General features: G+C 36.9%; 1 protein-coding gene across 4 annotated transcripts in view; it reads right to left on the bottom strand.

Annotated features, from left to right (window-relative positions):
* COX16 (cytochrome c oxidase assembly factor COX16) overlaps positions 1-16,467 on the bottom strand; it is a 124,224-nt gene that overhangs the window by 86,621 nt on the left and 21,136 nt on the right. For 3 of the 4 annotated variants that reach the window (XR_008618696.1, XR_008618697.1, XM_055088567.1), the window contains one exon: positions 5,834-5,896. Coding sequence is in view for 1 of the 4 variants with exons in the window: in XM_055088567.1 (XP_054944542.1) it covers positions 5,834-5,896 (63 nt within the window). In the remaining 3 variants the exon portion in view is untranslated. Of the gene's footprint in view, positions 1-2,246; positions 2,608-5,833; positions 5,897-16,467 lie in introns of those variants that run through there. The other variant, XR_008618695.1, reaches the window with a different exon arrangement.

The raw sequence follows: 16,467 nt of genomic DNA on the forward strand, positions 1-16,467 counted from the left end.
AGAACCAGGTTTTGGTTTTGTTTTCTCTACAGATTTCAGCTCTAATTTATTATTTCTTTTCTTCTGCTTGCTTTGAATTTAAGTGGTGCTTCTTTTTCTTGTTTCCTAAATTAGCTTAGACTAATAATGTTAGAGTTTTCTCCTAATACATGTATTCAATGCTTCTAATTTCCCTCAAAGCACTGCTTTTGCTGCACCCAACAAACTTTGATAAGTTGTATTTTCAACTTCATTTACCTCAAAATATTTTAAGTTTCTCTATAGACTTCTTTGACATGTGTTATTTAGAAGTGTACTGATTCATCTCCAAGTATTTGGGAATTTCCAAGTAGCTTTCTGTTACTGATCTCTAATTTAATTTCATTGTGGTTTGAGAGTATACTTTGTATAATTTCTGTTCTTTTAAATTTGTTAAGGTGTGTTTTATGACCAAGAATGTTGTCTTGATAAATGTTATGTGTGAGTTTGAGAAGAGTGTATTCTGTTGTTGTTGGATGAAGTATTCTAGAGATTTCAATTAGACCAGTTGATTGATGCTACTGTTGAGTTCAACTATGTTCTTACTGATTTTCTGACTGCTGGATATATCCATTTCTGACAGAGGGCAGTTGAAATCTCCAACAGTAATAGTGGATTCATCTATTAGTCTTTGCAGTTTTGTCAGTCTTTGCTTCATGTATTTTGCTGCTCTGTCATTAGGTACAAACACATTAAAGATTGTTGTCTTCTTAGAGAATTGACTCATTTATCACTATGTAATGCTCCCTGTTTATCCCTGATAATTTTCCTTGCTTTAAATTTTAATTTTCCTACTTTACCTGAATAAATAGCTACTCCAGCTTTCTTTTGATTAGTGTTAACATGGTATATGTATCCTTCTCCCTCCTTTTTCTCCCCCCCCAACCATATCTACTCTACTGATAACTACATCAAAGCATTCTTCATTTCTGTTATATTGATATCCTTGATTCCTTAGAACTTCCTTCTCTCTGCTTACATTACCCAACTGTCCATGCATGTTGTGTACTTTTTTCATTAGAGCTCTAAGCATACTAACCATACTTATTTTAAATTCTCAGTATGATGATTCCAATCCCTGCCATATATGAATCTGATTCTCTTGCTTAGTTTGTCTTTTCAAACTGTGCTTTTTGTCTTTTAGTATGCCTTGTAGTTTTTGTTGTTGTTGTGGAAAGTTGGACATGATAACCAGTTGGACAGCGTAAAAGAAACTCCAGTGAGTGGGACTTTGGTGATGTGGCAGTAATGTGGAAAGTGAGGGGAAACTTCTATACTCTTTTCATTAGATCTTAGTCTTTTAGTGATCCTGGGATCCTGGTATGTGACCTGCACAACTGCTTCTCAGTCTTACTCCCCACCCCTCTTCCTCCATTTAGGTGAGACAGAAAGGCTAGAGGGAGGCAGAGTTGGGTATTTCCCTTATGCCAGTTGGTTAGGCTCTGGTAAAACCCAGTATAATTAAGCTCTAACAAAATAGTTTCCTTTGAGACCAGGCTTTTGTTAAGTACAGAATTTGGAGGGCACATTTCAAAATGGTTACCTTCCCCTCCCCTTGTAAGAAGAACAAGATTTTTCTCTGACATTCACTGTGAGAACTCGATGGGGTTCCAGGAAGTAAAAGTGTGTCCCTGGCCTGGTCTCCAGGAGTTTTTATCTCTCAGGTTAGTCCATGCTCAGTCTCTAATAATTAGTGAATTACCCTTTAGGTATTCCTATCTGATGCTGGGCCCAGAAGTGGTTTCCAGGTGTTTTCTCCTCCAGGTAAACTGTGATTCTTTATATTTCTCTGTGTCTCAAGTTTTCAGGGTGATGGTTTTGTACTGTACCTCAGTTCTCTCATGGATCAAAGCATACTGATTTTCAGCATTTTTTTCTTTCTTTTTTTTTTTTTTGTATATTAGGATGGAAGTTATGACCTCATGATTTTTGCTTTAACTTGGAGCAATAAAACTTTCTTAACACATTTTAATGGTATCAATGCCATCATCAGGTGATGCTTTGGAGACTGATTAGCCTGACGTGAGGTATTACAAATAAAACCAAGGCTCTTACCAGACTGATGAACATTATTTTCCACATAGGTCTGACATAAAATCCTGCTTGATGTTACTGTGAAAATTTGGATCCAGACCTATTATTGTCATTAGGAATCAGATTGCCCTGCTGGCTGGGGGAAAAGAAATATGGGTGGGTACCTGGGAGTAGAATAAATGACACTCTTTAAGTGGCAGTATTCACATTTTTATTGAGCAGTAAAAAATATATGTGGTCAACATTGTTACTTTCATTTGCAAATAAGAGTTGGGAAGTATAGAAACCTGTACTTAACTTTTTATCAAGAGTACTTATCATCAAATTACTGCCATCCAGGCTTCTGCAGGTCTGTAACTTTCTTTCCAATGGACAGGAGTATGTTGTGGGAATTCCAGTTGATAATATTTTTATTAAAAAAAAAAAGAATCAGCATAGTCAAGTTGTCTTAGTGCTATGGATTTCTGGATTTTGTCCTTGGAGGAGGTCAGGATCTTCCCAAGGCCTGGGTCCTCGAATATTCTTCCAGTCATCAAAAGTGGAGTCCTTTATTTTCTATAGAGCCACAAATATTAGAGGATAAATATCAGTATAGGAGCCCTGTGGGTTTGATTGCGACCTCAGTGAATGAATGAATAAATGAGTAGAAAGAATTCAATAGGCCCTCACTTATAATTCTAGTAAATAACTGCATATCAAGCTTAATAATTAAAGAAATGTCATATTTCTTAGGACTTAAAATTTTTCTTACTTCCTATTGATGTTACTGCCTATCTTTCCCCTCAACAGAATTAAACTATTAAAACAGAAAAACTCTATATTTTTAAAAAATTTATTTTATTAAATTATAGTTGATTTACAATGTTGTATTAATTTATGCTACACAGCAAAGTGATTCGGTTATACATATATATGTATATACACACACACACATTCTTTTTCATATTCTTTTCCATTATGATTTATCACAAAATACTAAATATAGTTCCCTGTGTTATACAGTAGGACCTGGTTGTTTATCCATTCTATATATAATAGTTTGCATCTGCTAATCAAAAACTCCCAATCCATCCCTCCCCCATGCTCCCCCTTGGCAACCACAAGTCTGTTCTCTATGTCTGTGAGTCTGTTTCTGTTTTGTAGATGTGTTCATTTGCATCATATTTTAGATACTATAATAAGTGATATCATATGGTATTTGTCTTCCTCTTTCTGATTTACTTCACTTAGTATGATAATCTCTAGGTCCATCCATGTTGCTGCAAATGGCATTATTTCATTCTTTTTCATGATTGAGTAGTATTTCATTGTATATATTAATATGCACCACATCTTCTTTATCTATTCATCTGTTGATGGACATTTAGGTTGTTTCCATGTCTTGGCTATTGTGAATACTGCTGCTATGAACATAGGAGTGCATGTATCTTTTAGAATTATAGTTTTCTCTAGATATATGCTCAGGAAAGCTGGATCATATGGCAACTCTATTTTTAGTTTTTTGTGGAACCTCCATACTGTCTTCCATAGTGGCTACACCAATTTACATTTCCACCAACAGTGTACAAGGGTTATCTTTTCCCTAAACCCTCTTCAGCATTTGTTATTTGTAGATTTTTTTAATGATGGCCATTCTGACCTCTGTGAGGTGGTACCTCATTGTAGTTTTAACTTGCATTCCTTGAATAATGTACATGTTTTATTTTTGAGAGCACAAAGAAAGGGAAGCAGCTGGGAAAACAAAACTCCAGGTCCGGATGCTAATCCAGCATAATAATGACTAGCATGGGTTAACATGGGTGATGGCAGTAAATGAAGAGAACAAAAGTGGAGACTCTAGAGTCTGCTAAAAGGAATAGAGACCAAGATGATTTGTTCTGCACCTAAGAAATGAGCCTGGGCTTAAGAATGAAAAGATATTCCCCATAGCTGCCATGAGCAAAGCTCTTTTGGGGCAATAAAAACTAGCTTCAACCACAGTTTGGATCACCATATCTTTAGTTAGTGTGAAGTGTCTCTCAAACACAGGAATGAAAATAGGAAAAAAGGGAAGAACATAAACCTTTCTTTACCCTTCTGACACCACTCTGACAGTAACCTTCATATATATGCTTTGGTTATTCTGGAATAATTAAGTGAAAAAGATAGAAAAAGAAACACAGAGAACACAGGATAGCTTTTATTCAGAGACAGGGAAAATGATATCAATTTACCTTGACACTTAGATACTAAGCATTACTGTTTTACTAACAAGCTATATAACCCTGGGCTAGTGATTTGAGCTATCTGGGCACTAATTCTCTCAAAAGTAATAATGAAAAGGCTAGACCAAATGGTCTATATGATTTCTTCAGCTCTCAAACTCTACGGCTTCTAAAAGAACTTTAAGGAACGTCCACTCCCAGACAAACCCTCCATAGCTATATACTGAGAAGTAGCAAATTAGAGGTTTTGACAAGATAATGGGGAAATAGTAAATGAACCATTCTCTAAATTTCACTTACAGTTTTACCAGGAGTTTACTAAATCTACATAGATGAACAAAATTCTACTAATTTAGTGTTCAAGAACAGAGTAAATTATTTTCAAGTATAGTTATGAAATGATACAAAGTTATAAAAAGGTTTTAAGAAAGAATAATGGCCTTCACTCAGATAACATAAGACCTATATGCTCAAGAGAATTTGAGAATAATTCTTAAATGGGATGCAAGGTTGGCAGAACAACTTCATGCAAAAGTGGTCCAGTCCCAAACTAGACTAAAAAACAAAAACAAACAACAACAACAAAAAAGTAGTCTAGTCTTAAGCTCTGACAAGATCCTCTGGGTAAACAATTTGGAGACTGAATGCCACAAAGTTTGAGGGGTTTAGGAAACATCAAAACCTTTCTACAGAGCCTCCCTTATGAAGCATAAAATCAAGCTCAAAATGATCAGCCAATGATTGAACTGCTAAAATGAGAATCAACACTCTTCACACGTCTCTTCAATGTATATTATTCACAATGTCCACCTTTCAATCAAAAATGACCAAACATGAAAATGGGAAAATATGATCAGAGATGGAGAACACCCTCTCTCTCCACATCCTATAATAAAACATGCTATTAAGGTCTTTGATTTCATTAATAAGATAGGTGGGGAATGACACCTCGTTATAATTTTAATTAACATTCCTATTATAAGTTGAGCATCTCTTTACCTGTTTAAAACTGATATTTATTTCCTCGTCTCTGAACTCATTACATCCTCTGCCCATGTTCCTACTGATCAACTGAGTTGTTGAAATTTTCCATACTGATTTGCTCTTCATATTTAAATAAATTAATTCATCATGTTAAGATAAACAATATTTTTAGAATTTCACATTTAACTAGTAACTTTATATACACTATTATTTTTTAGGTTGAACTTTTGAACTTTTGAATTTTTATGTATGAATTCTGCAATCTTTACTTTTAAAGCTTCTGGGTTTTCTATCATATTTAAATAGGCTTTTCTGACTCAAGACCACTAAAAAGAATCTTCACTGCTTACTCCTAGTACTTTTAGCCTTTTGTTTTTTGGTTTTAAATTCTTGATCCATCTAGAATATGGATATGAAACAGTATATGAAATATAGATCCATCTTTATTTTCTTTTCAAACGACTACATAGTTGTTCCAATAACATATATTTAAGGTAAATATTTTTTTCCTGTACTGATAATAATTTGAATTTACCTTAAAGCAGATAGAACCAGTCACTGACTAGGAAGATTGCTACATTAGCATACTGTACCTCATACTCTGATTCCAATGACACTTTATTCATTTTCAGTTTTTCTTCTAACTCAGGATCAATCTGTAGAAAAGAAAGAGCAGCCATAAGTTATTTAAGTCTGTTAGATCTCATTTTCAATTTTAAAAAGTAATATAAGGCATGGCTGGGATGGCATGGCAGATTACAAAAACATGGGAAAATCTCCACAAACCATACGATTGCATAATGATAACTAATATAGTACTACCACCACTACTACAACTAATAGCAGCTAATATTTACTTAGGACTTGGTATATGCCACGTATTTTGACATTTATTACCTCCTTTGATCCTCAAAAAATCCTATGACATAAGTATTAGTATTATGATCAAAGTAAGGATAATGGAATACAGGGAGTTTTAATAACTTGTCAAAGAGGCAGAACTTGGCTTTGAACCTTGGCCCTCTGCCTCCAGAGTCTATGCTATTAACCACCACACTAAATTATGTTATTACATAGAATCATTATAAAAATACTAATAAATGTAACACTGCTCTTGAAAACAAAAGAGAACATTTTATACACACCAGAAACAAAGTTAGCTATGAAAAAATTAGACAGGATTCCATAGTGGTAAACGGAAATTGATGCCATGTTACCTGTGTGTTGCAAAGTCTTTAGGAAAGAAGAATGTGATTGCTGAAATTAATTAACAACCATCACCATCAACAAAACCCAAATTAAATTCAGTGGAATAGCTGAATAATGACTAAACACAGCTTAAGACCAAAGTAGTACACAAGAAACACAACCTAAGAATTCCACTAGAATGATGCACAAACAGATGGGATAAATGAAAGAAAAGGCATATTATGAAAGCTAGATCCAAAATAGCTCTATTAGGGGTTTCAGAATTACAGAATAAAGAGAATGGAGGAAGGGCAATAACTAATCAATAATTAATGAATAATATATTAAAAATACATGATTCCTCAGACTGAAAGAGCACAATAAAAAATAACCACAACAGGAATTCCCTGGTGATCCTGTGCTTAAGATTCATTGATTTCACTGTTGTGGGCTGAGGTTCGATCCCTGGTCAGGGACCTAAGACCCTATAAGCCATGAGGCACAGCCAAAATAAGTAAAAAAATAAAATTTAAAAATAACCACAACAAAACAAAGACAGCCCACTCTTAATCAACTAATAGTAAAGCCTTAGGATATTAAGGATAAAAAGAGAATCTCAAAAGTAAAAAGAGTGAAAAGACAAAGGGATGAGGATTAGAAAAAAGGGATGAGGATTAGAAAAAAGACTGTTCATCAGCAACTTACAACACTAAAATAAAATGAAATTATATCTACAATGTTGATATTAAAAGGATTACTTTGAACCTCAGTTTTATTTTGACTATTTTCTCCCTTCTTTCTTGGCTTCTACTTGATTGGGTTTTTCTCAATCAGTGTTCTGAGTGGTGGAAATACATACAAACATCAACAATCTGAGTAACTGCTGAACTTGTCTATTAACTAATAAAGATTTTCTGACTGACATTCTTAGAAATCCAGTTATATATTACTTACAAAAAATGCACTTTAAAAAAAAAGAATGAAAACACAAGGTTGAAGGCAGAGGTTACAAAAAATGATACACTACACACACACACACACACACACACACACACACACAAAAACTGGTGGGGGCAGGAGGATCAATACATAATAATATTTTTAATGGACAAAACAGAATTCAAGGCAAACAGCATCAAAAAGAAATATTTAGGACTTCCCTGGTGGTCCAGTGTTTAGAACTCCGCGCGATGCGTGGGTTTGATCCCTGACTGGGGAACTAGGATCCTGCATGCATGAGGCACGGCCAAAAAAAAAAAAAAAAATTCAATATTGGAAAATGGAACAATTTTTAAAGAAAATGTTAGAATTATTAAATATTATGTGACTATATTGCTTTGAAATTTATGCAGCAAAATGGATAAAAATTTAAGAAATAAATACACAAAACATCCTAAAGGAGCTTAACATACCTCTCCCAGAAACTAACTGATCAAGCAGATTATAAATAAGATTATTGAAGATGAGTAAAATGATTAACAAGTTCTTTCTAATAGATATATATAGAATTTTGAGCCCAGCAAATTTGGATTGCTATTTTCTCCTCAAACACACACAAAATATTAATAAAAATTAAACTTATTATAGGGCATAATGGAAAACTAGGCAAATTCACATATAAAAAATCATCATATATAACATTCAATGACTACAATCGATAATATTTAAAATCAATAGCAAAAAGATAACTGCAGAAAGAATCCATATATATGGAAGCTGAAAACGTTTTAAAATACATTAACATGTTAGAGAAGAAATCAAAATGAAAATTACAAAGTATTTACAAATGAAGAGCCATCTGTTGCATGATCTTTTTCATTCTAATAGGTTTAATCTTCTTGTGTATAAAATTTCTCAGTAGAGAACATTTCATCTGCACATAATGACATTTTCATTCCTTTCTATCTAAACCCACTTAGTTTAGATTAGCTCAGGATGGCAGAGTGGAAGGATGTGAGCTCACGCCCTTCTTACAAAAATACCAAAATCACAACTACTGCAGAATAACCATTGACAAAAAAACACTGGAACCTACTAAAAATGATACCCTACATCCAAAGACAAAGAAGCCACAACAAGATGGTAGGAGGGGGTGTAATCGTGATAAAATCAAACCCCACACCCACCAAATGGGTGACCCACAAACTGGAAAATAATTATACCACAGAAGTTATCCCACAGGAATGAAAATTCTGAGCCCCAAGTCAGGCTTTCCAGCCTGGGCGTCCAGCAATGGGAGAAGGAGTTCCCAAAGAATCTGGCTTTGAAGGCCAATGGGGTTTGATCACAGGACTTCCACAGGTCTGGGGAAAACAGGAACTCCACTCTTGGAGGGCACGCATAAAGTCTTGAGGGTACCAGGACCCAGAGAAAAAAAGCAGTGACCCCAGAATAGACTGGGCCAGACCTACCTGCTAGCATTGGAGGGTCTCCTGGGGAGGCAGGGGGTGTCTGTGACTCAATGCAGGGACAAAGACACTAGCAGCAGCAGTTCTGGGAACCACTCATTGGCATGAGCCCTCCCAAAGACCACCATTACCACCAAACAGCCTGTAGGCTCCAGTGCTGGATCATCTCAGGCCAAATAACCAATGGCACAGGAACACAGCCCTGCCCATCGCACATAAGTGGCTTAAAGTCTCCCAGAGCACAGCCCTGCCCACCAGAGGGACAAGACCCAGCTCTCCACCACTGGGAACCAGTCCCTCCCATCAGGAACCCTGCACAAGCCTCTTAGACAGCCTCATCCACCAGAGGGCAGACAACAGAAGCAAGAACTACAATCCTGCAGCCTGTGGAATGGAACTGCATTCACAGAAATTTAGTCAAAATGAGAAGGCAGAGGAATATGTCCCAGATGAAGGAACAAAATGAAACCCCAGAAGAAAAATTAAGTGGAGTGGAAATAGCCAACCTACTAGAAAAAGAATTCGGAATAATGACAGTGAAGATGATCCAAGATCTTGGAAAAAGAATAGAGGCAAGGATTAAGAAGATGCAAGAAATGTTTAACAAAGACCTAGAAGAATTAAGAACAAACAGAGATGAACAATATGATAACTGAAATGAAAAATACATTAGAAGGAATCAATAGTACAATAAGTGCGTCAGAAGAACAGATAAGTGACATGAAAACAGAATGGCGGAAATCATTGCCATGGAACAGAATAAAGAAAATAGAATGAAAAGAAATGTAAACAGTCTAAGAGACCTTTTAAATGCACCAACATTCCCATTATAGGGGTCCCAGAAGGAGAAGAGAGAAAGGACCTGAGAAAATATTTGAAGAGATAATAGCTGAAAACTTCACACAGTCATCCAAGTCCAGGAAGCACAAAGAGTCCCAGGCACATAAACCCAAGTAGGAACATGCCAAGACTCCTAGTAATCAAACTGACAAATACTAAAGGCAAAGAAAAAATATTAAAAGTAACAAGGGAAAAACAACAAATAACATACAAGGGAACTCCCATAAGGTTATCAGCTGATTTCTCAGCAGAAACTCTGCAGGCCAGAAGGGAGTAGCACAATATACTGTATTTAGAATGATGAAAGGGAAGAACCTACGACCAAGAATACTCTACCCAGAAAGCCTCTCATTCAGATTTGATGGAGAAATCAAAGGCTTTACACACCCCAATGTTCACTGCAGCACTATTTACAATAGCCAGGTCATGGAAGCAACCTAAATATTCATTGACAGATGAATGGATAAAGAAGATGTGGTAAATATATACAATGGAATATTACTCAGCCATAAAAATGAATGAAATTGGGTCATCTGTAGAGACGTGGATGGACCTAGACACTGTCATACAGAGTGAAGTAAGTCAGAAGGAGAAAAACAAATATTGTAAATTAATGCATATTTGTGGAATCTACAAAAATGTTACAGATGAACCAGTTTGCAAGGCAGAAATAGAGACACAGAGGTAGAGAACAAACATAAGGACATCAAGAGGGGAAAGGGCGGGTGGATGAATTGGGAGATCAGGACTAACATATATACACTAATATGTATAAAATAGATAACTAATGAGAACCTGTTGTATAGCACAGGAAACTCCACTTTGCTGTAGAGAAGAAACACAACACTGTAAAACAACTATATCCCAATTAAAAAAAAAAAAACTTTACAGACAAGCAAAAGCTAAGAGAATTCAGTACCACCAGACCAGCTCTGCAAGAAATGCTAAAGGAACTTCTCTAGACAGGAAAGAAACCAGAAAATTAAAACAACCTTGTACCTATATAGACTGTTATATCAAAACCTCACAGGAGGGATTTCCCTGGTGGCAGAGTGATTAAAAATCCACCAGCCAATGCAGAGGACATGGGTTCAAACCCCGGTCTGGGAAGATCCCACATGCCACAGAGCAACTAAGCCCATGTGCCACAATTACTGAGCCTGTGCTCTAAAGCCCACGAGCCACAACTACTGAAGCCTGTGCACCTAGAGCCTGTGCTCCGCAACAAGAGAAGCCACTGCAATGAGAAGCCTGTGCAGCTCAACAAAGAGTAGCCCCCACTCGCCGCAACTAGAGAAAGCTCACACACAGCAACAAAGACCCAATGCAGCCAAAAATTAATTAATTAATTAATTAATTAAACAAAAAAACCTCATGGGAACAGCAAACCCCAAAACTATAATAGATACACACACAAAAAAGAAAAAGCAACCCAAACAGAATAAAGATGGCCATCAAACCACAAGAGAACAAAAGAGGAAGGGAAGAAAAAAGACCTACAAAAACAAACCCCAAACAATTAAGAAAATGGCAATAGCAATTTACATATCAATAATTACCTTAAATGTAAACGGATTAAATGCTCCAACCAAAAGACATACACTGGCTGAATGGATACAAAAACAAGACCTGTATATATGCTGCTTACAAGAAACCCACTTCAGACCTAGGGACACACACATACTGAAAGTGAGGGGATGGAAAAAGGTATTCCATGCAAATGGAAATCAAAAGAAAGCTAAAAAAAAAAAAAGACTTTAAAGTAAAGTAGAAAAAAGACCTACAAAAACAAACCCCAAACAATTAAGAAAATGGCAATAGCAATTTACATATCAATAATTACCTTAAATGTAAACGGATTAAATGCTCCAACCAAAAGACATACACTGGCTGAATGGATACAAAAACAAGACCTGTATATATGCTGCTTACAAGAAACCCACTTCAGACCTAGGGACACACACATACTGAAAGTGAGGGGATGGAAAAAGGTATTCCATGCAAATGGAAATCAAAAGAAAGCTAAAAAAAAAAAAAGACTTTAAAGTAAAGTCTGTTACAAGAGACAAAGGACACTACATAATGATCAAGGGATCAATCCAAGAAGATATAACAACTGTAAATACATATGCACCCAACATAGAAGCACCTCAATATATAAGGCAAATACTAACAGCCATAAAGGGAGAAATCGACAGTAACACAATAGTGGGGGATTATAACACCCCACTTATATCAATGGACAGATCATCCAGACAGAAAATAAAAAACCACAGGCCTCAAATGACACATTAAACCAGATGGACTTAATTGATATTTAACAATAATTCCATTCAAAAGCAGCAGAATACACATTCTTTTCATGTGCACATGGAACATTCTCCAGGATTGACCACATGCTGGGCCGAAAAGCGAGCCTGGGTAAACTTAAGAAAACTGAAATCATATCAAGCATCTTTTCCAACCACAACGCTATGAGATTAGAAATCAACTACAAGAAAAAAAACTGTAAAAAACACAAACACGTGGAGGCTAAACAATATGCTACTAAACCACCAATGGATCACTGAAGAAATGAAAGAGAAAATCAATTATTAATACCTAGCAACAAATGAAAACAAAAGCACAATGAATCAAAACCTATGGGATGCAGCAAAAGCAGTCTAAAAACCAACGGGGTGGGAACACAGCCCCACCCATCAGCACACAAGTGGCTTAAAGTCTCCCTGAACACAGCCCTGCCCACCAGAAGGACAAGACCCAGCTCCACCCACTACTGGACGGGAACCAGCCCCTCCCAACAGGAAGCCTGCACAAGCCTCCTAGACAGTTTAGAGCAATACAAGCTTACCTCAGGAAACAAGAAAAATTTCAAACAACCTAACCTTACAGCTAGAGAAACTAGAGAAAGAAGAACAAACAAAACCTAAAGTTAGCAGAAGGAAAGAAATCATAAACATCAGAGCAGAAATAAATAAAATAGAGGTGAAAAAAACAATAACAAAGATCAATGAAACTAAAAGCTGGTTCTTTGACAAGATAACAAAATTGATAAAACTTTAGCCACTCATCAAGAAAAAAATGGAGAGGACTCCAATCAGTAAAATTAGAAATGAAAAAGGAGAAATTAAGATGGACACCACAGAAATATAAGGATCATAAGAGACTACTACAAGCGACTATATGCCAATAAAATGGACAACCTGGAAGAAACAGATAAATTCTTAGAAAGGTACAAGCTCCCAAGACTGAACCAGAAAGAAACAGAAACATGAACAGCCCAATCACAATACAGTAAGTACCCTACATATGAGCTTTCAAGTTGCCACCTTTCAAAGATGCAAACTTATGTTCACATGTCTAATCACATAAGTTACTTCACGTGTCTGGTGTACCTTGTCACATGCATGCATCCTCTACAAGTGGTTGTGCTTTTGTGTACCTTACTATACAGTACTGTATAGAGTACAGTAGTACAGTATCTTTATTTCAAGCCCAGGATGTCTGGAAGCAAGTGTAAAAGGAGTGCGTGATGTAGCTGGCACTGCTAAGAAGTGCCAAGAGATAACAATGGAAACAAAAGTGAAAAAAATTGAGAGTGAAGTGAGGAGAAAAGATGGTAGACGTCACTTGTCTTATAACACAAATCATTCAACCATCAGCACAATTCTAAAGAACAAAGACAAGATCATGGAATATGAGAAGTGTGCTGTGCCAATGATGTTGACAATATCGAAGAAGTGTGGAAGAATGATGGAAGAGGTGGAGAAACTTCTCAGTGTATGGATGCAGGATCAGCAACAGTGTTGAGTCCCACTCAGCTTTATGCTGATTCAAGACAAAGCTAAAAGCCTTTACAAAGACTTGAAGAAGAAACACGGCAAAGAATCAGAGGGCACATCTTTTAATGTCAGCAATGGCTGGTTTCACTGGTTCAAGTTTAGAGCCAAACTTCACAACGTAAAAGTAAGTGGCAAGGCAGTGAGTGCAGATACGGTAGCTGCCCAGGAATTTCCTGAAACTCTTTGAGAAATTATTGATGAAGGCGTGTATTTAACAGAGCAGGTTTTTAATGTGGATGAGATAGGACTGTACTGGAAGAGGATGGCAAACCAAAGTTACATCAGTAAGGAGGAAAAGTTAATGCCAGGCTATAAAACAGCAAAGGGCAGACTAACTCTGTTGTTTGGTGGCAGTGCTTCCCGCAATATGAAGCTGAAGGCTCTCTTAGTTTATCATTCAGAGAACCCAAGAGCCCTTAAAAACAAAGCCAAAGGTTCTCTTCCTGTTGTGTGGAAGAGTAACCCCAAACCCTGGTTTACACAGGCAATTTTCCAGCACTGGTTTTTCCACCACTTTGTCCTGGAGGTAGAGAAATATTGCTTGGACAAAGACATTCCATTCAACATTCCTTTGCTGTTTGACAATGCTCGGGCCACCCCCCATTCATGGATGACTTTCATCTCAATGCCAAAGTAGTGCACCTGTCACCAAATACTATATCGCTCATCCAACCTATGGACCAGGGAGTTATAGTGACTTTCCAGAAATATTATTTACATCACACTTTTGTCAGCCAGTAAAGGCGAATGACAGGAATCAGGAACAATCTTGAGACAATTTTGGACGGACTATAACATCTACAAGTCCATAAAAACATTGACTTTGCATGGCGTGAGCTTACGGCCATCATCATGAATAGGGTTTGGAAGAACCTTTGCCTGCAGTTTGTTCACGATTTTCGTGGATTTGAGAAGGTGGATGAGGAGCCCAAAGAGGTCTTCAGCAACTTAGTGGCCCTAAGCAAGAAGCTGGAGCTAGATCTGCAAGAGGACGGCTTCATTGAATTCCTTGCTGTGCAACACAAGGAGGTTACAGTACTAATGAAGACCTGATGGAATTGGAGGCCCAGAGAACAGACAAAGATAGACAAGAGGAAGAAGTAACTGAAGAAATGAAGAGATTCATGACAAAGGAAATAGCAAGGGGATTTTCTTTATTTGAGGAGGCACTGTTAGGTTTTGAGGCACAGGACCCAAACATAGAATGGTGCACGAAGGTTGCAGCAGACGTTCAGAATTCAGTCCAGTGCTACTGTATCATCTATGACGAGAAAAAAAGAGCTACTACCCAGAGATCAATGGATCGTTTTTTCAAGAGGGTGGATAAAACTGAATCCAGAAAGGAACCAGAACCTGTGCCATCAACATCAGGCATGAGTGAAACTTCACCTTGCCCTCCATCTCCTACTGCTGACGATCCTTCCCCCTATTGCTCTACCATCGCCCGCCTCCTCTGCCTCCTCCAGTCAGTAACTCTTCTTGCCTGTTCACTCGATGCCAGCCCCTGTATGTCAGCTGTTGTACTGTACTACGGTACTTTTCAAGGTACTGCACTGTAAGATTAAAAATGTCTTATTTTTTGTGTTGTTTGTTTTCTATGTATCATTTGTGTGAAAAGTATTATAAACCTGTTACAGTACAGTACTATTTAGCCGACTGTGTTAGTTGGGTACCTAGGCTAACTTTGTTGGACTTAACGAACAAATTGGACTTACAGATGCACTCTTGGAACAAAACTCGTTCATGTGTAGGGGACTTACTGTACTGAAATTGAAACTGTGATTGAAAAACTCCCAACAAACAAAAGCTCAGGACCAGATGGCTTAACAGGCGAATTCTATCAAACATTTAGAGAAGAGTTAAAATCTATCCTTCTGAAACTGTTCTAAAAAATTGCAGAGGAAGGAAAACTCCCAAACTCATTCTATGAGTCCACCATCACCCTAATACCAAAACCAGACAAAGATACCACAAAAAAAGAAAATTACAGGCCAATATCACTGATGAACACAGACACAAAATCCTCAACAAACTACTAGCAATCTGAATCCAAAAATACATAAAGGATCATACACCATGATCAAGTGGGATTTATCAGGGATGGAAGGATTTTTCAGTATCCACAAATCAATCAGTGTGATACACCACATCAACAAATTGAAGAATAAAAACCATATGATCATCTCAATAGATGCAGAAAAAGCTTTTGACAAAATTCAGCCCGATTTATGAAAAAAAACTCTCCAGAAAGTGGGCATAGAGGGAACCATACCTCAACATAATAAAGGCCATATACAACAAACCTACAGCTAATATAATATTCAGTGTTCAAAAGCTAAAAGCAGGGACTTCCTTGGTGGTCCAGTGGGTAAAACTCCACACTCCCAATGCAGGGGGCCTGGGTTCAATCCCTGGTCAGGGAACTAGATCCCGCATGCATGCCACAACTAAGAGTCTGCATGCCGCAATGCAGAGCCCGTGTGCCACAACTAAGACCCAGCACAACCAAAATAATAATTAAAAAATAAACAAATATTTCAAAAAGAGCTGAAAGTATTTCCTCTAAGTATTTCCACTTTCATTCAACATGGTTTTGGAAGTCCTAGCTGTGGCAATCAGAGAATAAAAAGAAATAAAAGGAATCCAAATTAGAAAACAAGTAAACTGTCACTGTCTGCAGATGACACGATACTGTACATAAAAAAATCCTAAAAACGCTACCAGAAAACTACTACAGCTCATCAATGAATTCGGTAAAGTTGCAGGTTACAAAATTAATACACAAAAATCTGTTGCATTTCTATACACTAACAACGAAAGATCAGAAAGAGAAATTAAAGAAAAAAATCCCATTTACCACCACATCAAAAAGAATAAAATACCTAGGAATAAACCTACCTAAGGAGACAAAAGACCTGTACTCTGAAAACTGTAAGATGCTGATGAAAG

This window comes from Physeter macrocephalus, chromosome 11 (assembly GCF_002837175.3).
Source record: "Physeter macrocephalus isolate SW-GA chromosome 11, ASM283717v5, whole genome shotgun sequence".
In the NCBI taxonomy this organism is placed as follows: domain Eukaryota; kingdom Metazoa; phylum Chordata; class Mammalia; order Artiodactyla; family Physeteridae; genus Physeter; species Physeter macrocephalus.